The 25,483-nt window shown below is 42.7% G+C and overlaps 1 protein-coding gene across 1 annotated transcript in view; it reads left to right on the top strand.

Annotated features, from left to right (window-relative positions):
• The window catches only part of ZNF124 (zinc finger protein 124), a 32,072-nt gene extending 10,363 nt beyond the window's left edge, over nucleotides 1-21,709 (top strand). The window contains exons 5-8 of the mRNA XM_021666936.2: nucleotides 13,082-13,272; nucleotides 17,042-17,168; nucleotides 17,770-17,830; nucleotides 19,638-21,709. Coding sequence (XP_021522611.2) covers nucleotides 13,082-13,272; nucleotides 17,042-17,168; nucleotides 17,770-17,830; nucleotides 19,638-20,475 — 1,217 coding nt within the window. The 3' untranslated portion in view covers nucleotides 20,476-21,709. The remainder of the gene's footprint in view (nucleotides 1-13,081; nucleotides 13,273-17,041; nucleotides 17,169-17,769; nucleotides 17,831-19,637) is intronic.
• The last annotated feature ends 3,774 nt before the right edge of the window (nucleotides 21,710-25,483 follow it).

Below are 25,483 nucleotides of genomic sequence, written 5' to 3'. Positions count from 1 at the left end.
TTGATTCCGTGTTTTGAATATAAGATTCCTATTTTCTTCTTTGAAAATCCAGGTTAATAGATGTGATCTGAAAAAGCAAAGATAATTGTGGAAATAAATTATTTTTTGCTAAATTCAAATAATAAGAATATGAACAGTCGTGGATTTACCACGCAGGGGAAGAAAGAGGCCGTGGGCAGTTCTGCTGTGCCTCCCCGACCTCATCTGTCTTCTGCCCACGGAGGTCATCATGGTCCTGATTCCTTTTTTTTTTTTTTTGAGAGGGAGTCTTGCTCTGTCACCCAGGCTGGACGGCAGTGGTGTGATCTTGGCTCACTGCAACCTGCACCTCCTGGGTTCAAACAATTCTCCTGCTTCAGCCTCCGACTAGCATAGAGTACAGGCGCCCGCCACCACGTCTGGCGCATTTTTGGGGGTTTCACCAAGTTGGTAAGCTGGTCTTGAACTCCTGACCTTAAGTGATACACCGGCTTGGCCTCCCAAAGTGCTGGGACTCTAGGCATGAGCCATCGCACCTGGCCTCTGTATTTATTCTTTGTATTTCATGTTTTCTTTGCCTCAGTCTGTCGCACACGTGCTGCTTCTGCGGTTGGTGGTGCGGGGTGCTGCCCCCCGGTTCACTCACCCATTCTGCTGCTTGCAGGACTCGAGCTGTTTCGTTTGTTTTTGATGCGGTTGATGATGTCATTCCTGGTTTTGTCCCCAAGTGCCAACGGTTTATAAATTTATTACTTATCGGGAAAACATTGCTGGGTTGTAGATGATGGATAAATTCAGATTTACTGGGAATGTATGGATTTGCTGCTTTACTGTTCAGTATTTATTCAGGCTACATGGGGTGGCTCACACCTGTCCCCTCAGTGCTTTGGGAGACTGAGGTAGGAGGATCACTCGAGGCCAGGAGTTTGATACCAGCCTGGCAACACAGCAAGACCCCTATCTCTACAAAAAAACAGTTGGGCATGGCTGTGCGTGGGTAGCCACTGGGCGGCTGAGGAGGAGGACTCCTGGGGTCTAGGAGGTTACAGCGAGCTTTAAAGGGGCCACTGCATTCCATCCTGGGTGACAGAGACACCTTATCTTTATTTTTATTTTAATTTTTTTTTTTGAGACGGAGTTTCGCTCTTGTTACCCAGGCTGGAGTGCAATGGCGCGGTCTCGGCTCACCGCAACTGCTCCACCTCCTGGGTTCAGGCAATTCTCCTGCCTCAGCCTCCCGAGTAGCTGGGATTACAGGCAGGTGCCACCGTGCCCAGCTAATTTTTTGTATTTTTAGTAGAGACAGGGTTTCACCATGTTGACCAGGATAGTCTCGATCTTTTGACCTCGTGATCCACCCACCTCGGCCTCCCAAAGTGCTGGGATTACAGGCGTGAGCCACCGCGCCCGGCCACCGATATCTTTAAAAAAAAAAACTTGTTCTTGTTTATTTCTGTGTGATTATATGTTGCTTTTTACTGATGACCGTTAGCTTTGAGCATGTTTTTGTGTGTGGTCTTTCGTCTTCTTTGAAATAGTTTTTCATTGCTTTCTCACATTTTACCTGTTTGCGTGTTTATTGCTTTAGCTCTTCGTGTGTGTATATGTTTTGTAAAACATACTCCAAGCGCTAATCCGTATTCATTTGTAAAGACTGTAAATATTTTCTTCCAGGTTGTGTTTTTTCACTGCAATCTACAAGTTGATGGACAGTTCTTAATTTTAGAACTGTTGAACCTGTCAGTCTTTTCTTTGCTGCTTTATTTTCTCACATAAGAACCTGATAGGCAGGAGGGCATGTTGAGCTCACAGAGTTAACTCTCAGGGTCCCCTGTCTCATCACCGGGGACGAATCCCCAGTGGAGCTGTATTTCAGGAGTCAGAGTCTGGCTCCCAGGCCTGGACTATATTTAACTTTTCGAATGTGGGTTTTCATTGTGAACTGTGGGTGAAGCAGGCTCCTCTCCTGCCAGTTTAAACGTTTGCTTTTCTTCTCTTTTACTTTCTGTATAGACTGTTGCTGCCATGTAACTGGAGTTTTTCCATATATTTGATAAATTTAGTTCTTTGTCGGTGTGTGTTTATTTTTTTGGTTGAATATGAGTAGATTGAGGAATAGGGTTTGAGGAAGCCGTGGCTATGGGCCAACAGCCTCCTCCCGGATTACAAAGCCTGGTCTGGGCAACCCTCCTTTTCTTAGGTCACAGAGTCTGTACTTCCCCTTGCAAATTTGTGATCCTGTGTTCAGGAGGAAGACGCGGGAAGAGTTTAAGGACTGCAGGAAGACAACAAGGCCCACTGTGGAAAGCCAAGACCAAGTTTGGCTTTTGTGCAGATGTCACCCGGGGGGCCCTTCCCCCAGCTCTCTGGGCGGAGCTGTGCCTGAACAGGGCTGTAGCCAAAACCCTGTGATTCTGACCTGATTTAGTCACATGGTTGGTAGAATCCCCTCTCACTCACAGATGGAGGGGACAGGGCTGGGAGTCCTGTACAATCAGGGGCACTGAGTTGGCAAATCCAGTCAGCTGCACAGTCATGAGGAGGTGGCCTGCCACGATCTATCTGGGCACTGTCTCTGTGCCTACCCACTGAGCTTGTGGTCTGATCTCCATGGCTGTTTCCTCGGCTCTAGGAGGCCCCAGGTGACTGCTGCGGTCTCTGTCACCTTGTGACGTGCAGGTACTGGCAGATCCCTAGGAAGAAATTTAGGATACCCCAGGAGCCAGAAGTGTGCAGGGCCCAGCCTTCCAAGAAGTGGGTGAGGTGTGGGTAAAACCTGCTGGAAACAGCTTTGGCAGGACCCAGGTCACCTGCTGTCAGCTCTGGAGTCTGCAGCCCCTCGTCCTAGCTGGTGCAGCCTGGCCCGCAGCACCCTCTGGCTGTAGGGTGGGACTGGGTCTGCAGTTGGGACCCAGGCATCCTGCAGGGACAACAGAAGGGTCATCGGGAGAGTTCCTACTTGCTGGGGAAGGGGTGTTCATGCAGGAGGAGCTTGTGGTTCCTGCGTTTCCCAGTCCTCCCTACTGTTAAAAATTAAACAGAGGCACCTATAAATTGTGAAGAGTTTATTTGAACATGGTGATTCCTGAATCGGGGAGCACCCTGCCATGGTTTGTGATTTGAAGGCCCACGTGAGGGCTTGATGGAAAGACTTTTGTAGAGTGGATGAGAAAAAGAAACGAAATTGAACAATTGGTTGCAGTTACATAGTCCTCTTATTTGGACCATTCCCTAGGGATTTTCTTGTTATGTAATCAGAGATTAATTGAAAGTTTGTGGTTGGTTAAACCTGTATTTTCTTGTGAGTTATTGACAAGAGTTGCATTTGAGTTAGACTTCATTACCTCACATTATCCACTATTTGTCCTTTATTATACATTTCAAACATACACATAGTTTTAATATTTTTTCAATAAGTAGTGGATGTCCTTTTTTTTTTTTTTTTTTTTTTGAGATGTCTTCTCACTCTTGCTCAGTCTGAAGTGCAGTGGCGCGATCTCAGCTCACTGCAGCCTCCACCTCCTGGGTTCAAGTGATTCTCCTGCCTCAGCCTCCCGAGTAGCTGGGACTACAGGTGTGTGCCAACATGACCAGCTGATTTTTGTTTCTAGTAGAGACGGGGTTTCACTACGTTGGCCAGGCTGGTCTCGAACTCCTGACCTCGTGATCCACCCGCCTCGGCCTCCCAAAGTGCTGGGATTACAGGCGTGAGCCACCGCGCCTGGCCGTGGATGTCATGTTTTAAGCCTGTGTTTTGGCTGTGAACGTTGCACGTGATGGGGAAGGGAGAATCGTCTCCCACCCTTCGTCTGTAAGGTGATCTACTTGCCTTTCTTCCTTTCATCTTCACTAAGTGCAGATACTTTTTCAGAATGTCTTTGGGTTGAGGGTTGCTTTCACACGGTGATAGAGCCAAACCACCCTTCTGTCTTTTCATGGTCCTGGGCTTCAGAACTGCCTGGCCGTGACCCACGTGCCCACAGTGGCCATGACTCGTGAGGCATCCAGTGAAGTCAGGCCTCGCGTCATCTCCGAGGACAGGCTAGGTGGCGGAGTGGAGCCTCACTGGGGATCACCTGGATGCCTCGGAGCTGCTGTGCCCTTCATTTAAGAAGCTAATGTCTTGGACAGTCAGATTTTCTCTCCTCAATCTGTTTTTTTTTGTTTTTTTTTTAAATAAAAACTGGCAAATTTATTCCACAGGGGCCCATTTTTAAGAAGCTGAAGCTGAAGATGGGAGAGGAGACGTTTCCTCCCTTTTCCTTTCTCCCTCATCTTATTTTCCCCACGGGGTGAAAAATGGCCCAGAGCCTCAAACCTACCCCCCAAAAACACGAAGAAATTGAGGTTCCAAAAAGTTACAGCATTTTAATTTCACTTAGAAAAAGGGGAGGAGCTAGAGCAAAGGGAGTCCCTGGAGTGGGGAGAAGCGCCCCAAGCCTGGTGGGACATCCCCCTCCCCTCAGATGCTGCCTCCAACGCTGCAGGCCTGGGCTATAGCATTTAAAAACTCCACAGCCCATTTTATAAAACAAAACAAAACAGACATTTCCACACAAGAAAGTGCGGTATATATAAATTGGTGAATTACAGAAATTCACCAAAACGTCAGTTTTTTTCTTGCAGGATGAATAATTTGTTAGATTGGATAAGTCTTCACTATTTTCTGTTATCTGCATTTCGCACATTAATGCTAAATCTGTAAACAACCTTACCAGATCGCTGTGGCTAGGATTTCCGATACTGTGTTGAATGGCGTGATAAAAGCAGGTACTCTACAGCTCTTCCTGATCTTGGGAGGAGGGTTTCGTTTGTCGGTTTTGGCATTTCACCATTGTTGGTTTTTCACATACAACCTTTTTCATGTTGTAGTTTCCTTTTAGTCCTAGTTTGTTGTGTTCTTATCATGAGTGGGTCTTAATAACTTGCCAGAAAACTTTCTGCATCAGTTGCAATGGTTATGATGTTTCAGTCATTTTGCTAATGTCATGTATTACATTGATTGATTTTCATATATTGAGCCATTCTTTCATTTTAGGGATAAATCTTACTTGGTTTTGGTGTGTAATCCTTTTATGCTGCTAAATATGTTCGTTAGTACTTGAGTGAGGATTTCTGTGTTAGCAGTTATAAAGAAGATTTGTAGCTTGTTTTCTTGTACTGGCTTGTCCGTCTTTAGTGTAAGTGAAATTTTTTTGGCCTCATAGAATGAGTTTGGAAGTATTCCTTTCTCTTCATTTTTTTTTTGGCAGAGTTTGAAGAGGCTTGGTGTTAATTTTTTTAATGTTGGGTAGATGTCAGTAAAACAGATCTTGGGTTTTTATAATTTAGGGGTTCTGATTACTACATCAAAGTCATATAACTAAGTCTGTTTATATTTTCTAATTCTTCATAACTCAGTCTTGGTCACTGTGTGTTTCTAGACATTTGTTCACCTCATCAGTGTTACTCAACTTGCTGATGTGCCCTTAGAGACTTTTTTTTTTTTTTTTGAGATGGAACCTTGCTCCGTCACCCAGGTTGGAGTGCAGAGGTGCGATCTCGGCTCACTGCAACCTCCACCTCCCAGTTCAAGCAGTGCTCCTGCCTCAGCCTCCCAAGTAGCTGGGATTACAGGTGCACGCCACCATGCCCAGCTAATTGTTGTGTATTTTTCGTAGAGATGGAGTTTCACTGTGTTGGCCAGGCTGGTTTCCAACTCCTGACCTCAAGTGATCCATTTGCCTTGGCCTCCCAAAGTGCTGGGATTACAAGTGTGAGCCACCGCGGCTGGCCAGAGACTTTTTACATAAGATTTAAGACACAGATTTCTTTTATATGTGTTTTACTTTATTGTGTGTGTCTTCCGCTTGTCTTGTAAATGTTTACCTTCAGTTCAGGGGTGCTTGTACACAATACCAAGCACATGGAATTGACCTAAATGCCCATCAGCAGTAGACTGGATAAAGAAAATGTGGTATGTACACTGCAGTGGACCTGTGCGTGCGTGTTTCTTTTTGGTCGAATGATTTCTATTTCTATTTGACTATGTACTCAATAATGGGATTGCTGGGTTGAATGGTAGTTCTGTTTTAGTTTCTTTGTGAAATCGCCATGCTGCTTTCCAAAATGAGTGAATTAAATTCCCGCCAGCAGTGTATAGCATTAGGGATATTAGACCCTTGTCAGATGCATAGTTTGCAGATGTTTTCTCTCACTTGGTAGGTTGTCCATTTACTCAGTTTCTTTTGCTGTGCAGAAGTTTTTTAGTTTAATTAGGTCCCATTTGTTGATTTTTTCTTTTGTTGCAAGCCTTTTCTCCACAACCTCACCAGCATCTGTATTTTGTTTTTGTTTAACTTTATTACTTTTTTTGAGGCAGTGTCTTGCTCTGTTACCCAGACTGGATGGAGTGCAGTGGCATTTTCTTGGCTTACTGCAGCCTCTGTCTCCTGGGCTCAAGCAGTCATCCCACCTCAGCCTCAGGAGTAGCTGGGACTATGGGCGTGAGCTAACAGGGCCCAGCAAATTTTTTCATTGTTTTGTAGAGACAGGGTCTCACTATATTGCCCAAGCTGGTCTCGAACTCCTGGGCTAATCCTCCTGCCTCAACTTCCTTAACTGCTGGGATTACAGGCATGAACCACCATGCCCAGGCTATTTTTTGTTTTCAGTAATAGCCATTCTGACTGGTATGAGCTGGTATCTCATCGTGGTTTTAATTTGCATTTCTTTAGTGATAATGTTTATTTTTTTCATGTTTGTTGGCTGTATATCTTTTGAAAAGTGTCTGTTTGTGTCCTTTGCCCACTTTTTAATGTTTCATTTTTGGTTTTTTTTGCTTGTTTATTTAAGTTTCTTATATATTCTAGATATTAGACCCTTGTTAAGATGCATAGTTTGCAGATATTTTCTCTCACTTTGTAGATTGTCTATTTATTCTGTTAGTTTCTTTTGCTGTGCAGAAGTTCTTTAGTTTTATTAGGTCCTGTTTGTCAATTTTTTCTTTTGTTGCAATTGCTTTAGGCATCTTCATCATGAGATACTTGCCAGGTCCTATGTCCAGAATGGTATTTCCTAGGTTATCTTCCAGGGTTTTTATATCTTTAGGTTTTACATTTAAGTCTTTAATTCATCTTAAATTTACATTTGTATATGATGTAAAGAGTCCAGTTTCAATCTGCTACATATGGCTAGCCAGTTATCCTAGCACCATTATCAAATAGGGAGTCCTTTCGTCATTGCTTGTTTTTGTTGAGTTTGTCAAAGATCAGATGGTTGTAGGTGTGTGGCATTATTTCTGGGCTTTCCATTCTGCTCCATCAGTCTATGTGTCTGTTTTTGTACCAGTACCGTGCTGTTTTGGTTACAGTGGCTTTGTAGTATAGTTTGAAGTTGGTTAATATGATGCCTCCAGACTTAGTTCTTTTTGCTTGGCTATGCAGGATCTTTACTGGTTCCACATGAATTTTAAAATAGTTTTATCTAATTTGGTGAACAGTGTCATTGGTAGTTTGATAGGAATAGCATTGAATCTAAATTGCTTTGGGTAGTTGGACCATTTTAGCAATATTAATTCTTCCTATCAATGAGCATGGAATATTTTTCCATTCATTTATATCATCTCTGATTTTTTTTTTTTCCAGCAGCATCTTGTAACTTGTAGAGATCTTTCATCTCCTGGATAGCTGTATTCCTAGATATTTTATTCTTTTTGTGGCTGTTGTGAATGGGATTGCCTTCCTGATTTGGCTCTCAGCATGGATATTGTTGGTGTATAGAAATGCTACTAATTTTTGTACATTAATTTTTTTATCCTGAAACTTTGGCAAAGTCATTTATCAGGAGCTTTTCAACAGAGACTGTGGAGTCTTTTGGGGTTTAGGATCATATCATTTGCAAACAGAGAAGTTTGATTTCCTCTCCTTCTATTCGATTTTTTTCTCTTCCTTGATTGCTTTGGCTAAGACTTTCAGCACTATGTTTTAGGAGTGGTAGAAGAGGGCATCCTTGCCGTGTTCCAGTTTTCAAGAGGAATGTTTCCAGCTATTGCCTATTCACTGTGATGTTGGCTGTAGATTTTTCTGTAGGGTGCCAGCCCCCACTCTCCACCCGTGGGTACCTCGAGTCCAGTGGTGACAAAGGAATGAGCCAAAAGAGGTTAAGAGTGCATAAAGTGGGACCAGGGGCCAGCACAAAAAGGAGGCTGCAAAGGCCCTGAGCTCTGGTTTCTACAATATTTGTTGAACACAATCACTTAGGTGGCAGGGTGAATCAGTGAAAGGGAGGCTGTGCATCAAACATAAGATCGATAGCAGTGGTGGTTTCTGTGAGTTTCTCAAGAACTAAAAGCGTATGCTTATCAATAGACAGTGCAGCTGGTGGGAGGGGCTTAGCAAGGAGCCTACATGCCTGGTATTCCAGTGCTTCAGGGGACTGTTATGTCCTTGGGCACTGTGTTTAGAATATCAGAGCTTAGGTCACTCTGTTCCTGGGGACATGCTGGCAGTAGAGAGGCCTTCCTCCCCAGAGGCCTCCTGTGGCTTCTGCAGTTTATCGTTCCTGATTTCTTTCATACGTTACTTATAACCAGTTTACGTAGGCTCACTGGAAACCCTTCCTCCACTGCTGCTCCCCCCAACATTTTTCATATATAGCTCTTACTATTTTGAAGTATGCTTCTGCAATGCCTAGTTTGTTGAGGGTTAACATGAAGGGATGTTAAATTTTATCAGGAGCTTTTTTTACATCTATTGAGATGAACATGTGGTTTTGTTTTTAGTTCTGTTTATGTTGTGAATCACATTTACTGACTTTCGTATACTGCACTGTTACATCCCAGGGACAATGCCTACTTAATCATGGTGTGGATTAGCTTTTTGGTTTGTTGCTGGGTTTGGTTTGCTAGTATTTTGCTTCTGTGAACTTTCACATCTATGTTCATCAAGGATATTGGCCTGAAGTTTTCTTTTTCCTTGTTATATGCCTGCCACATTTTGATTTCAGGATGATGCTGGTCTCATAGAATGAGTGAGGAAGGAGTTTCTCCTCTTTAGTTTCTTGAAATAGTTTCAGAAGAAATGTATTACTTCTTAATACACCTGGTAGACTCTTCTTAATACATATGGTAGAATTTAACTGTGAAACCATCTGGTCCTGGCTTCTCTGTTTGATAGGTTTATTATTACTGATCAAAATTTTTTTTTTTTTTTGAGATAGAGTTTCGCTCTTGTTGCCCAGGCTGGAGTGCAATGGTGCAACCTCAGCTCACTGCAAACCTCTGCCTCCCGGGTTCAAGCAGTTTTCCTGCCTCAGTTTCCTGAGAAGCTGGGATTACAGGCATGCGCCACCACACCCGGCTAATTTTGTATTTTTAGTAGAGACAGGGTTTCTCCATGTTGATCAGGCTGGTCTTGAACTCCTGACTTCAGGTGATCTGCCCACCTTGACCTCCCAAAGTGCTGGGATTATAGGCGTGAGCCAGTGTGCCCGGCCAGCTACCATGCCTGGCCTACTGATTAAATGTTCTGTTCAGGGATTCTGTTTCTTCCTGGTTCAATCTTGGGAGGTTTTGTGTTTCCAGGAATTTATTTTTCTAGGTTTTCTAGCCTGTATGCATTGAGAAGTTTGTAATAGCCTCTAAGGGTTTTTAAAAAAAGTTTTTGTGAGGCTGGTGGTGACATCCTTTTTGTCACTTCTGATTGTGTTTATATGGATCTTCTCTCTTTTTCTTTCCTTTATTAGTCTAGCTAGCAATCCGTCTATTTTATTATTTCAGAAAAGTGACTCCTGAACTTGTTGACCTTTTGCATTTTTTTGGTCTCACTTTTTAAATTTCATCTCTAATTTCGTTTTTTTTGTCTTCCGTTGGCCTTGGGATTGGTTCATTCTTGTTTCTTTAGTTCCTGTAAGTGTAGTGTTAGGCTGCTAATTTCAGATCTTCCAGTTTCTGATGTGGCCATTTAGTGCTCTGAACTCTCCTCTTAGCACTGCCTTAGCAGTTCCAGAGATTCTCATGTGCTGTAGCTTTGTTCTCATGAGTTTCAAATAATTTCTTGATTTCTCCCTTAATTTCATTTTTTTCCCTTTGGATTTGTTGAGGATTGTTTTGTGGCTGATGGTGTGGTTGGTTTTAGAGTACATGCCGTGTGCAGGTGAGAGGAATGTCTATTCTGTTGTTTTTGGTGGAGAGTTCTGTGATGTCTGGTAGGTCCATTTGCTGAAGCACTGAGTTCAGATCTCAAATATCTTTGTTATTTCTGCCTTGACGATACAATACCATCAGTGGGGCATTGAAGCCTCCTACTGTTACTGTGTGATTAAGTCTCTTTGTAGGTGCGTAAGAATTTGCTGTATGAATCTGGGTGCCCTTGTGTTGGGCGCATGCATATTTATGATAGTTAGGTCTGCTTGTTGGATTGAACCGTTTACCATTATGTAATGCCCTTCTTTGTCTTTTTTGATTGTTTTTGGTTTAAAGTCTGTTTTGTCTGAAATTTGAGTAGCAACCCCTGCTTCTTTTTTTTTTATTGCTAAGGGTTAATATATTTCTGTGTAATTATCTTTACTTAATGTGTTGTTAGGCAGACATTAAGCGATTAACATCATGGCATGTACTTAGGCAAACCTAGATGGCATAATGTCCTACACACCTAGGCTGTATGGTGTGGCCTGTTGCTCCTAGATTTGCTCTTTTCACTTTTCCATTTGTGCTGTAGATTTTCTGTATCTCTTCACTTGGAACGTGTGGGTGTCAGTGCATGTGAGATGTGTCTCTTGAAGACAGCATACTATTGGATTTTGCTTCTCTAGCCAACTTGTCAATTCACCTTTTAATTGGGCCATTTAGCCCGTTTGCATTCACGGTTACCGTTTCCATGTGTGGATTTGATCTGTTACTGTGTTGTTAGCTGGTTATGCAGACTTGTTTCTGTGGTTGCTTCCGTGTCACTGGTCTGTGTACTTAAGCATGTTTTTGTGGTGGCTGGTGACGGTCTTTTGTTTCTGTAGTTAGCACTCCCTTTAAGACCTCTTATAAGGCAGATCTAGTGGTAACAAATTCTCTTAGCAGTTACTTGTCTGAAAATGCTCTTATTTCTCTTTTGCTTATGAAACTTATTTTGGATAACTTACGGATAAGAAATTTATGGTTGGAATTTCTTATCCTTAAGTTATTCAAAATAAGTTTCCCTTTATAGGTGGCTAGCCCTTCTCTCTAACTGCTTTTAACATTTTTTCTTTTATTTCAGCCTCAGAGTCTGACTGTGTGTCTTGGGGTCACTTTGTCTTGCGTCTCAGAGGGGTTGTGGAATTCCTGAATTTGCATGTTGGCCTCTCTAGTGAGCTTGCAAAAATTTTAATTGATGATATCCTCAAATATGTCTTCCAGGCTGCTTGCTTTTTCTCCCTTTCTTTTTCAGGAATGCTAACGAGATGTAGATTCAGTCACCCTACATGATCCTGTATTTATCTGGGGTTTTGTTCATTCTTGTTTAATATTTTTTCTTTATTTTTTTCTCAGTTATTTTGGAGAACCGGTCTTTGAGCTGTGAAATTCTTTCCCCAGCTTGGTCGATTTTGTTGCTGATACTTGTGATTGTATTCCGAAATTCTTGAAATGAGATTTTCAGCCCTATCAGACCAGTTTTATTCTTTCTTAAAATGGCCATTTTATCTTCTGCCTTTTGTATCATTTTATTATATTTCTTAGAATCCCTGGATTGGGAGCCAAGGCTCAGTTTACCACTCCTGGGCTGGTATCGGGCCCCGGCTTTGTTCTCTGGCCCCTTGAGATTAGGAACCTGCTGCACTGCAGAGGCCGGCGTGTTCCTGGAGCACGGGGTACAGCACTCCAGTGGGTAGCAGAGGCCGGCGTGTTCCTGGAGCACGGGGCACGGCACTCCAGTGGGTAGCGGAGGCCGGCGTGTTCCTGGAGCACGGGGCACGGCACTCCAGTGGGTAGTGGAGGCCGGCGTGTTCCTGGAGCACGGGGCACGGCACTCCAGTGGGTAGCGGAGGCCGGCGTGTTCCTGGAGCACGGGGCACGGCACTCCAGTGGGTAGCGGAGGCCGGCGTGTTCCTGGAGCACGGGGCACGGCACTCCAGTGGGTAGCGGAGGCCGGCGTGTTCCTGGAGCATGGGGCACGGCACTTCAGTGGGTAGTGTTGGCCAAAGTGCTTCACCCAGTGGTGGCAGCAGGACCCGTGCTCACCCACACGTGCCAGCAGCAGCAGCAGCCACGAGGCAGGGTGCATGCGTGTTGGGTGGGATACTGGTGGCAGTGGGGCTGCAGAATTTCTGCCCGTGATCACATCAGCAGCAGTGGTGGGAGTGGTACGCCGATGGGCCTGGGGCTGCCAGCCTCTGTGTGCATTCACACTGGCAGAGTGGCTGCATGCAAGTGCAGGGGGCTCGGTTTGCCAGTGCCCATGCATAAATTTGCACCAGCATTGGCAGAATGGCCAAGAGGGAGTATGCTTATGTGGGCAGCAGGGGCATGGTGAGGTGCACGTGCACACGCCAGCAGGGGAGGGCAGTGGTCCACACGCGTGTGCCGGCAAGCTGGGGGGCGTGGCCATGGGCAGGTGTGTGCTGGCAAAACAGCTTGGAGGTGGGTGTGGTGGGGACAGGCTGCGGGTGGGCTGTGTCAGTGGGGTCTGCTCTGCTTTAGCTCTGCAAGATCAGTGCAGTTTGCCAGTGAAGAAGCTATGGTAAGGGCCCCCAGGATGCACCCCAGTTGAGCGTCTGAGGCTATACTGCAAGTGGGCATGGCCAGGTGGGGGTCCCCGGGGAGCACCACAGACAGGACGCCTCTGAGATCAGACTGGTCCTGTCTCATGAGCAAGACTGCCCTGTTCTGTCAGGTGCAACAGTTCCCCTAAGACTAACGTCCCCTAGAGGTGCATGGTCAGTATTAAGGGATGGCCAGCCCTGGCCATGCTCTGCTGCCAGTGTTTGACACAGACTCTCTGGGTTCTGCGCAACCTAGAGTCCTGCCCTGCCACCTCTCTAAGCAGTTCGTGATGCCAGCTCAGGTGTTCCTGGGGTCCCCTGCTGCCAGGATTCCGGGAGCCCATGATGAGAGTGGCTCACTCCTTACCTGTTTACCTTCCTCCCTCCTCAGGGGTCACTGGGGCCGTGAACGAGCTTCCGTGCAGTAGCCCTGGGCAGGGTTCCCAGCTTCCGTCCCCTTCAGTCCAGCATCTGTTTCCTTCCATCCACTCTCAAGGCCTGCCTTCTGAACATCTGCTCAGAAGACACCAGTCTTCCCAGCGTCCCGGTCTCGGTGATGGATGTCCCTCTTGGCTGCATCTGGTCAGTCATCTTGACATATTCTGTTTTTATCGATGGGCTGGTAAGGTGTGGTGTGAGGAGAAGCATTTCATTGACTTAGGATTTAGTTTCATTTTTAGAAAGCCTTTGTGTGCCTCGGTTATGACTTTTACAAGCACTTCTCTGTTTTTAGCCCTCTGTTATTGAAGCAGGAGGTTAGAGGGGTAATGGAATTGGGCATTTCCTTTACCCTGGAGGTTTGGCTCCAGTAAAAATCTCAGCTGGTTAGCCTTTTGAGAAGTAATTTCTGCTTATGGCAGAACTATTAAAAAGAAGATACTTCTACAGGCATATTTGCAAACAAGTACATTTTTCTTTTGCTGGAAGCATAAAACAATTTTTCTGTGATCTTCACTGTAAGAGCCTAGTAGAGTTTTTGGAAGTAAAACTCACAAACTTTTAGGAACGCCTAAGACTGGCTACCCTGGAGATTGTAAGTCTCATTCTTCAGCAACTCACCACTTGCAGTTTAGTTTTGATACACACGAACTGCTTCCCACAGGGATTTCTTAGGATTTTCTGGTTTAGTAAGTTGTGATTGTCTGGATTCATCTATGTCTCAAATTTGAGAGGATGGCTTGCCTGTGAATTCGATTCTCAGATGAACCTAAGAGTGATTTGTTTATAGTTTGTTTGCTTGTTACTTTTGCGGATGTGAACGTCACCTTCCATGTCTTCATCTGTGAGGTTGGAAACCGGAAGTGTCTCTCCAATTTTTAATGGCTAACTGCTGACAGATTTTGATACTGAACGCTTTTTCTTCCACCTGTGGACCCACATCTGGCTAAGAAAAAAAATAAAACTTAAGTGCTTCCTCCTTTAATGGCAGGAGCAGATTTAACCATGCAAACTCCTGCCCATAAAAGTGAATTCTGATCCTAGCTTCTTACCTAACCTCAATAAAAACACCGGTGCCTGGCCTTTTTTCTTCCTCACTTAACCACCTTGAGAGGCCTGCTACTCTCCCCGTAAGAGTCAAAGCCACATCTCTGCAGGTGACCGTAACAGTTGGTACCGGAAGCAGGATGTCCAGACATTGCCCGTCACCCTGTAGATCTGCGTCCTTCGCTCTGACTTAGCAGCCTGCTCTGCCGCCAGATGTCCAGTGTGCACTTGACCTACTGCCTGCTGAGGAGTGTTGTGTCGCCTTGCTCTGTTTCTTTCTTTGTGCCAAATCCGTGAGTTAAAACTCAGATTGCCACATTACAGGACACTGTTTGTAATAGTGTTGTTTTTTAAAACAATTCAAGTTTTTATGAAATATAAGAAAGAATGAATACAACTTTTTCGTAATTTTTAGTAATTAGAAACATCTGCACTTTGGGACACTGAGATGGGAGGATTGCTTGAGTCTAGGAGTTTAAGACCATCCTGGGCAAAGTAGTGACATCTCATCTCTACAACAAAAGTAAAAAAATTAGCCAGGAATGGTGGCACATGCCTGTAGTCCCAGCTACTTTGGGGGCTAAGGTGGGAGGATAGCTTGAGCCTGAGAAGGAGAGGCAGGACTGAGCCCTGGTCGTGCCACTACACTCCAACGTGGGCAACAGAGCAAGACCTTGTCTCAAAAAAAAAATCGTTGAAATTATCGTCATGGTTTATAAATCACTGAATTGTCATCATGATTATACCTGAGCCTTGCACAATCTTTAGAGTTTACCGTTGGTCACCTCCCTTGCCTCTCAAATGACTACCCTACTGATTCTTTGGCTGTTTTTCAGATTTTTTCAATTCATTTGTTTTTAGTTTTGCCTTTGAACTTTCAATAAATATCAATGAAATTAAAATAAACGTGTTTGTCCGTGGTTTCCTTGCCTCCGTGTGTTTTACACGTTAGTATCTGAGGCTGTTGCCGTCCACGTTCACTCATCCATTTCAGTGGGTTGTGCTTTTTCAGGATTTTTGTTTGTTTTTTTTTTGTTTTGGAGGAAAATACTGCTTCTGTCATTATATGCCACTCTACAAAAATGCACAATAAATTTTCTGGACATGAGAGAAAAATTCCTGGACTGTAGATTGTGGTAAAGTTCAAATTACTAGAAATAGCAGTGGGGCATATCCGCTGCCTTTGCCTCAATTTCTGTGTGTTTACTTGGTATGGTGATCACCACTTGAGATTCTCTGATTTTCGTTCTTCTAAAGAATGTGAACTGTAATCTACATGCCATATTATTTGGCTATTTCGTTACCAAGGAAATGGATCTCTTTCCATAGAAAGAGATTTCTTTTTTCCCTTTTATGTATCTTTTGCTGATTTTCCCATTTTAAATCGTATTTTATTCATTTTTACTCTGCCTACTAATTTTTTTATATTGCATGTATTGCAGGTTTTTTACTATTTTTTGTTTTAATTCCCCTAATTTTAATATATTTGAATTTGTCAGTCTCTGTTGTTTACTTTTCTCCTATTTGTCAAAAAAAAACCTTGTCTGTGACTTCTGCAAATGGTCTAACTGTGCTTTTTATATTTGAATATACAACAGAGTGCTAATTGTCCACCTGATAGAGGGCAGTACAATCCATTTTTTTTCAATTAAGTACCAGTTAGCTTGATTCCGTGTTTAAAGTCCTTGATACGTCCTTCACTATTTTGCAGTGCCTCCTCTGTTACTAGTCAGCTTTCCATGTCAATTCCAGCTCGTTAAAGACCAGAGTCTTTTCTCTTGGCCTGTTTCTTTATCTCTCTACTTATGCTACACTGCCCTGAATATTATATTTGAAAATCATTGATGGGTGTTAGGCAGGCCATCCCACTGTTATTCAGAAGGCTGTGATGGTTGTTAGACATTTGTTATTTTTGTAGGTTTCGAAAAGTAGTTTTTGCTGAACTGCTGGAAAGTCTGTTTCAGGCATCTCTGAAAGTTTACATGAATATCTTCTGTAAGAGGTGACATCTAGATGACACTGAGTTTCTGCTCGGAACACTTGCTTACTTTTCACTTAGTCTGTTCTGCTTTGACATTTTTCAGTAGAAATTGTAAAATAATGATTTTTGGGATTATTGAATATTAGTTTTAATTACCTCTTGGTTAGATTTGGTCTTGAGTGAACCACCTGCAAGCTTGTACATGTTTTCTCTTGGTGTAACCACGTGGATCGGGCTCAATTTCCCAATTAAAAAGTTGTGACATCATATATGAACTGCTGTCTACAGGGAAGCTCGTCAGATGTTCGGTGCTCAGAGTGTGTTTTTGTTTATTTATTGAGGCTGATCCCCTAGGCACCACTGCTAAAATAAAACAAAATAATAGACTTTTGGAAGGAAAATAGGAGTTCAGCAAATACCAGATTGCTCAGATAAACTATTCAGCCACAGTGAGCCACAGTTATCACTTAGGTTGTCGGGATGGTTAAGTTCCCTTGATACCAGCAAAGGTTGAACTTTGTAGCAGGTATTTCTAAGGAGAAGTAGTCTCGTGACTGCTATATTAACTCTCTTATACATACCAGATACTAAGACTTTGTTGTAATATGTACTACAGGTATATTCTATAAAGAAAAATTATAACAGCAAATATTACTCCCTGGATCCACCAACGAAAAGGGTATTCCTTTGCTGCTGCCTTGCCGATTAGTCCAACTTTAACCTGCTGTGTGGAGAAAGTAATGTAGACAGAGTCGTGGTTCTCAGGACTAAGCTGTGGAGTAAATACATGTTTACCACAGGCAGGTGAACATCTTATGAATTGACTGTAGATTTCCAGTGCTTTCAGTCTCATCCATCCTCCTACCAAAATCTGGACTGTTCTAGAACTCTGTTGCCTTTGAGGATGTGGCTGTGAACTTCACCCAGGAGGAGTGGGCTTTGTTGGATCTTTCTCAGAAGAATCTCTATAGAGATGTGATGCAGGAAACCTTCAGGAACCTGGCTTCTATAGGTAAGAATCACAATATTTCTTTAGTCAATCAGAGAGTAGATGTTTCATGGTTTTCAGTGTTGTTCCAGTATTTGGAATGTACAAAGGGGACACTTTGGTAAATGAATAAGGCACGGACCCAGCGTGCAGGGACTCTTGTTTCTTAGTCTATTTTTAATTGTTATAGCAGAATACCTGATCCTGCGTAATTTACAAAAATAATTTCATATTGTTTTATGATTCTAGTGGCTAGAAAGTCTAAGGCTGCATCTGGAAAGGACCTCATGACATGAAGCAGAAGGGAGTGGGCGTGTGCAAAGGGATCACATGGCGAGAAAGTAAGAGCAGTTCTAGGAAGCTAAACTTGCCTTTGTGACAGCCTGCCCTCTGGTAACTAATTCAGTCTTGCAAGAGTAAGAGAAAACATTCACTCCCAAGCAAGGACATTAATTATTAATAAGGACTCTGTACCCATAACGCAAATGATGTTGACATATTGGTGACCAAATTACAGCATTCCTTTTGGTGGGTAAAAACCATATCCCCACCATAGCACCTAGAATCTAGTAACTTTTCTATAATTTCAAATAATTTGTAATATATTTCTGGGTCTACATTTTAGGAAACAAAGGGGAAGACCAGAGATTTGAAGATCGGTACAAAAAGTCCTGGAGAAATCTAAGGTAATTTGTACTCACAAGAAGCAGCAGTCTGCCTTGGGGGCAATTGTAGTGTTGTAATCATATGTTTAAAACAAGCAAACAAGGCCAGGCGTGGTGGTGCATGCCTGTAATCCCAGCTACTTGGGAGGCTGAGGCAGGAGAATCGCTTGAATCTGCGAGGCAGAGGTTGCAGTGAGCCAAGGTTGCATCATTGCACTCCAGCCTGGGAAACTCCCCAAAACACCGTCTGGGGAGTGCGGGGAGGGAAGCAAACAAGGAGAACATCAATTTATTCTCAAAGTTTTTACCAAAACACTTACTTCAATGTAATGTGGGTTATAAGTGTTTGCAAAATAGTTCACTTGGAAACTGTTTTTAGTCTACTTGCATTGCTATAAAAAAATACCTAGGCTGAGTAATTTATAATGAAGAGTTTTATTTGGCTAATGGTTCTCCAGGCTTTATCAGCATAGAACCCACGTCTGCTTCTGCTGAGGACCTCAGACAGCTTCCAGTCATGGTAGAAGGGGAAGGGGAGATGACATGTCACCATCAGGAGAGAAGGAGCAAGAGAGAGGAAGTGCCAAATTTTTTTTTTTTTTTTTCTGAGACACAGTCTCACTCTGTCATCCAGGCTGGAGTGCAGTGGTGTGGTCTCAGCTCACTGCAACCTCTGCTTCCCAGGTTCAGGCAATTCTCCTGCCTCAGCCTTTCAAGTAGCTGGGATTACAGGCACACGCCACCATGCCTGGCTAATTTTTGTATTTTTAGTAGAAATGAGGTTTTGCCATGTTGGCCAGGCTGGTCTCAAACTCCTGACCTCAAGTGATCCACCCACCTCAGCCTCCCAAGATGCTGGGATTACGGATATGAGCCACTGTGCCGGCCATTTTTTTTTTTTTTAAACAATCTGATCTTTTAGGAACTAATGGAGTAAGAAGTCACTATGACCACAACAGTGCCACTTATGTAAGAAGTCACTATGACCACAACAGTGCCACTTACGTGAGTAAGAAGTCACTATGACCACAACAGTGCCACTTATGTGAGTAAGAAGTCACTATGACCACAACAGTGCCACTTACGTAAGAAGTCACTATGACCACAACAGTGCCACATGTAAGAAGTCACTATGACCACAACAGTGCCACTTATGTGAGTAAGAAGTCACTATGACCACAACAGTGCCACTTACGTGAATAAGAAGTCACTATGACCACAACAGTGCCACTTATGTAAGAAGTCACTATGACCACAACAGTACCACTTATGTGAGTAAGAAGTCACTATGACCACAACAGTGCCACTTACATGAGTAAGAAGTCACTGTGACCACAACAGTGCCACTTATGTGGAATCTGCTCCCATGACCCAAAGACCTCACACTAGGTCACACCTCCAACATTAGGATCAACTTTCAGGATGAAATTTGAAGGGAGTAGATACCCAAACTGTGTTCAATAGTAAGAAACTGCATATAAGAATATTACTGTTTTGTTAATAGCTATAAGGGAGGGAGCCATGTTGCAGACTAATCAATCCATTTATGTTCAGTTTGTTTATGGTGGAAAACTTGCACTTTCTCTGATTGGTAGCAATGTCAGTTCAGATTTAGTAATAAAGGAAAATAATAAACCATTAATGATGGGGTTGTCATTTTCTGTAGAAGTCATTTGATAGAGATACTGTGTAAAATTAAATAAATTAGTGTAGAAAAACCTTCAGCCAGATGCCAGATTTTAACCTGAATGAAAAAGTGTCTACTGGAGTAAAACCCCGTGAATGCAATGTGTGTGAAGAATTCTTCATGTCATTCATCCCTTCATAGGCACATCATATCTCACTCTGGAAACAACCCACATAGGTGTGAGGAATGCGGAGAGAAGCCATGTACATGTAAACATTGTCAGAAAACTTCCCTTTCTGTCACAAGGGTTCAGAGAAACATGGTAGTGCACACTGGAAATGGACCTTATAGCTGTAAAATATGTGAGAAAGTTTTTAATATTCCCAGTTTATTTCAAATACATCAGAGAAATCACACTGGACAGAAACCCAATGAATGTATGGAATGTGGGAAAGCCTTCGGGTTTTCCCGTTCTCTTAATAGACATAAAAGGATTCACACTGGAGAAAAACCCTATGAATGTAAGAAATGTGGTAGAGCCTTCAGTCGTTCCAATCACCTTCATGACCATGACAGAACTCATACTGGAGAGAGACCCTATGAATGTAAGCAGTGTGGGAAAACCTTCCGCTATTCCAGTGGCCTTCACTACCATGAAAGAACCCACACTGTAGAGAAACCTTATGTGTGTGTGGAGTGTGGCAAAGCATTACGTTGTCTCAGTTCCTTGCAGGGACATATAAAGGCTCATGCTGGTGAAGAACCCTATGCATGTAAGAAATGTGGGAAAGCCTTCAGATATTCCAGTTCCCTTCAGAAACATGAAAAAACTCATACTGCACAGAAACCCTATGTGTGTAAGAATTGTGGTAAAGTCTACAGATGTTCTAGTTACCTTCGTAACCATGAAAGAACTCATACTGGAGAGAAACCCTATGAATGTCAGAAATGTGGTAAAGCCTTTAGTCGTGCTAGTACCCTTTGGAGACATAAAAAAACTCATATTAGAGAAAAGCCCTATAAATGTAAAAAAACGTGAAGGTTTCAGTCATTACAGTTCTTGTCAAAAACATGAACGATCACATGCTTGAGAGAAACTCTGAATGTAAGGTGTAGGACAATACTTAACATTCCCAGACTTCTTCAAATACATGAAAGGAATCAAACTGGAGATAAACCCTGTGACCCTACAAGCAGTATGGTAAAGCCTTCAGTTTTTCCATTTCTTTCTAAAAACTTGAAAGGACTCACACTGAAGGAAATCCTTATGAATGTATAAAATGTGGTAATGCAGGCGTTTGATGGTATAAAAACGCCTGCATTCTAGAGAAAAACTTTATGAATGTCTTGAATGTGGGAATGCCTGCATTTATCCTGTAACTCACTCAAAGACCTATGGTAACACATACTCCACATTGGCCTTATAAATAAACGAATGCCCACAGATTGAAACCCTAGTAGCTTGGGAAATACAGAAAATTGTGAATTTTAACGGTTACTTTAAAAGTCATGTGAAAAGTCCTGCTGGAAATAAATTCTGTAAATATAAGTAATATGGAAAGCCTTATGCAAATTAATTATAGTACAATTCTCAAGAAAATTCACTACATGAATGAGATGTTTTAGGAGCTATAAATAAGTTGAATTTATCAATTGCTCATTTTTAAAGAGAGTCTCTAGAATATAGATTTTCACTTACTTTGCAGACAGAGAGGTGAGACTTCTGTAAGTACTTTTCAAGCAATACTACAAGAGTTAAATATGTATTTTTATTATACATATAAATGTGTATAAATAAGTTGAATTTATCAATTGTTCATTTTTAAAGAGAGTCTCTAGAATATAGATTTTCACTTTGCAAACAAACATAGAGGTAAAGAGTTAAATATGTGTTTTTATTTTAAAGCTAGTAAATAAATTTTATTTTTCTACCTATTTTAAAGTGTGTTGGACATGTTCATTTTCCTTTTTTCCATTCTTTTCCTTTTTTTCTTGCATAGCCATTTTTAAAAAATGTTGTGGGTTACATATTAGGTGTGTGAAATGTATTTGTAACATGATGTGTAAGTTTAACTTCTGTGTAGTTGTTTGGTTAATTGGACATTGATAAATGAGTCTTTGCTAATTGCTGAGATTTTTTTACTGGATTTATATGGCAGGATTTGTATATTTTCAACCACTATATATATGTTCCATACTTTAGTTGACAATAACTATTCTCTTGGTGTAAAAAAAAAAGTTTATTTTCTTTGCTAATAAAGAGTTGCTGTCAATTTGTAAGTGTGTAAAGTTTATTATAGAGTATATTCTCATGAATTATTTTCATGTTCTTTACAGTGTCATTATTTTTGGCGATTTGCACAGGTCATATTTGCTTAAGGAGAGAGACCTGTGATGAGTGTCTTGTGTCTAATCTGAGAAGGAAAGCATCCAGTCTTCCCATTATGTATGATGTTAGCTGAGGGTTTGAGAAAGTTTTCTGCTGTTCGTTATTTATTGAATATTTTATTGTCAAGTGTTGAAGTTTGTCTCTTGGCTTCTGTGCATCTATTTGATCTTGTGGTTTTGAAATTTATTCTGTGAACATGGTATATTACATTAACTGACTTTTTAAATAAGAGATGGCATCTAACTTTGTCACCCAGGCTGGTCTCAAACTCCTGGGCTCCAGTGATTCTCCTGCCTTGGCCTCTCAAAGTGTTGTGATTACAGATGTGAGCCGCTGTGCCCAGTCAAATTGACTTTATATGCAAAAACAACATTGCTTTTTTGGGGGGTTAAATCTCTTTTGGTAATGAAAAATACTTTTTTTATATATTGGTAAATTCAGTTTTGTATCTTTTGAGACTTTTTGCATCTATGTTGAAAGAAATTTGGGTACCCTAGTTCGTTTATAGTGCTGCATAATATATAGTGTTATTTTGTATATATACAGTGTATTAGTTCATTCTCACTCCATGAAGAAATTTTTGAGACTGGGCAATTTATAAAGGGAAGAGGCTTAATTGACTCACAGTTCAGCATGGCTGAGGAGGCCTCAGGAAATTTAAAATTCTGGCAGAAGGTGAAGGGAACGCAAGGTACCTTCATAAGGTGGCAGGAAGAAGTTCAAGCAGGGGAAATGCCAGATGCTTATAAAACCATCAGATCTCATGAGACTCATTATCATGAGAACCGCATGGGGGAAATCGCCCCCATGATTCAGTTACCTCCACCTGGTCTTGCCCTTGACACATGGGGATTATTACAAGTCGGTGAGATTTGGGTGAGGACACGGTGTGTTTGTGTGTGTGTGTGTGCGCGTGTGCACGTGTGTGTGCGCGCAAGGAGACTTCCATTCTGGAGAGAATTGGGAATCTTACACAGTTGCCTGACAAGTGACTGTTGTGTAGGAAACAGTATCCTTGTGTTTTCTATGGGACTTTTTTTCTTGCTGCTGTTATGTGCACTCTTCTAATGAGGTGCATATCCATAGATCCTCACGGTTTAGGTGCAGATGAGCAAAGAGAAGGGAAATAATCATTTTATATTATCCCCTCCCCAACGCAAAACTCCTAGCCAGAGTGGGCTTTCCTCAGCATTACTGCTTACCGGCAAGCTAGAGATAAAATCCTGTGATCACAAGGCTTGATGAACTTAGACAATATGACCGTCATATTGTTGCAGAATTCAAGAGACCGAAGAGACCAGTGAGGTTGCAGAAGGATTTAATTTTAGGGTGCACACCGGCTCAGCTCGGATTCGAATCCAAAATGGCTGAGTGCTGAACAAAGACAGGGCTTCGCCTTTTATACATGAAGTACACAGTGATGGGAAAACAAGTTTGCAGGTGCAGAACAAAGACAGCTTATTAAGCAATGACAGGCACATAACGGGCTTCCATGTGACTTTTGCTGTGCAGCACTGATGCTTATGTGCAGAGCTCACGGGTTCTAACACGGGCCTTACCTGCTGCGCTCCATTACAGTGCCTAGAAGGCGGGAGTTGGTCTGTTTAGGCATTTGTCATGATCTTTGCTGTGTTACAGAAACTTAAGAGTTATCAGCTATGGAAAATGAGAATTTATAAACTTACAAAACTTGTAAAGCAGGATACCATTCCACAGGAGGGGGAAGGACTCAGGGAAGTTTGCTTATAGAAGAATAATTTAATTTCTGCTTCCCTTTCCCGGATTCATATGGACGCTAACGTCAGCATGGTTTAGTTGCACTCACTGTAGGCTCAAGTGGTCTTTTTTACTGTGAGTTGCTGGGTTTCTTAACACTTTCCCTTAACCACACAGATAGTCAACACTGCCTGTTACCAGGTAGAGATAGCACCTGAAACCTGTAACTTTACATACGTAGAAATCTAAAATGTTATAAGGTAATTTTTACAGTGAGAAAGGAAACAGTATGTGATGTGCTCGCGTCTGAAAACCTAATAGCAGATGATTCACAAATCATGATGGAGCACGTCATTTAAAGGCACTCCTTGGCTTCAGACAGGATCAAGTCCCCACTCTCATCCAGTGTCTGAATTTAGACAAATCACTTACCGTCTCGATGATTAAGTTCTCAGCATGATAATGGCAGCACCTACCTCCTAGATTTGTGGAGAATAGAAAGTTAGCACGTGGGTGCTCATCATAAGTGCTGAGTACATTGCAGGGACACTTTAAATGTGTACATTTACATATTGGAAACCTTTTACTCATTGAAAAACATCAAGTGACATTTCTAATGGTGAAACTGGTCAGCGCAGAACGTTGGACTTTGACATTTTAAATGTAGCTCATGTCTCCTGTTGTCCTGCAGGATCCCGTGGCTCTGAGGGTGAGTGTCAGTCTGCGGGAACTGACAGAATGGCTGCCAAGGACTTGACACTAGGAATAGTCTTAGCACAGGTGGCACTTGGCCTCCTGGAGAATTTTTGTCCCTTTACCATTGTCTCTTCCTGTATTTCACTGGGTGCAGGTTAAGTTCCACAGAGCTGATTACCAAGCGCCTGACTGTAGTCACCTCCTTACTCCTCTCTGGAGGAGTTCCGCAGACAGTGACAGATTTGGGATGGAAACATTTCCTCGGTGATTTCAGATGCTGACCTGCTCGCGGAGTGAGCGCGGCTGTTTACTGGCATCACCTGTCTCTTCAGTGTCTTCCAGGTGACCCCGATCAGTACCAGGAACTCCCCATGGGCAGAGCTTAATGTGAAAGCCCCTGAGTACATATGTCTGTGGTAGATGCTCCAAATTTTGATACTTTTTTTTCTGTGTACTTGACTAGCAAACAAAGTAACATCACACAGAAACAAAATATTTGGGATACTGTTCTGTTTATCCTGACGCAACCTGAATGCCACAGGCAGCATTGTCGCCATTCCCTGGTGTTTTGTGCTTGAGGATCATGCCCTGGGCCAGTGGCTTCATGGTTTTCATCTCTACAGGCACAGTGAACAGGTCCAGGACATACACGGACTCATGTCTCCCTGGATCCCTCCCTGAATCCAGGCTACCAAAACCATCTTGTTTTCTAGTGATTGCCTTTGTATCTTTTTGCGCTGTCTCTTTTGGCTTTGGGTTCTTTTTAAATAATCCCACCCTGTTCACGGTGAACATCTCTGCAGTAACCAGTGCGGGTTTCCCAACCATCAGTTTCTTTTTTGTCATCAGCAGAGACTCCAGCGTATCCAGGATTTGCATTACCTAGATAAGCAATTTTAAAATCCCTTAATCTTCTCAGAAATACGTGGGTTGTGTGTGTGTTCAGTGCTGATCTATTTACTCATCTCCACGGAATTGTAAACACAATTACAAAAGAGTAACTGTTGGGTGCCAGCCCAGCCCTGTACGTGGGTGCCCTTAGTCCTGGCAGTGACGAGGGGTGATAAAGATAAGGGTTGAGTTCCACAGGAGGGTCCAGGGGACCAACACGAGAGCAGGGACCACGTTAGCCCTGAGCTCTGGGCTCCACACGCTTTTATTAGGTGCATTATCTTGTTAATCTTGCGGGCTGTGGTGAGGGGAGGTGAGAAGGGTCAGCTAAAAGCTATTGTGGGGTAAGATGGGG

This window comes from Aotus nancymaae, unplaced genomic scaffold, assembly GCF_030222135.1.
Source record: "Aotus nancymaae isolate 86718 unplaced genomic scaffold, 86718_ANA_hifiasm-v0.15.2.pri h1tg000032l_1, whole genome shotgun sequence".
Lineage (NCBI taxonomy): Eukaryota > Metazoa > Chordata > Mammalia > Primates > Aotidae > Aotus > Aotus nancymaae.
Note: the sequence above shows the minus strand (reverse complement) of the source record. Positions and strands in the feature narration are given on the sequence as shown.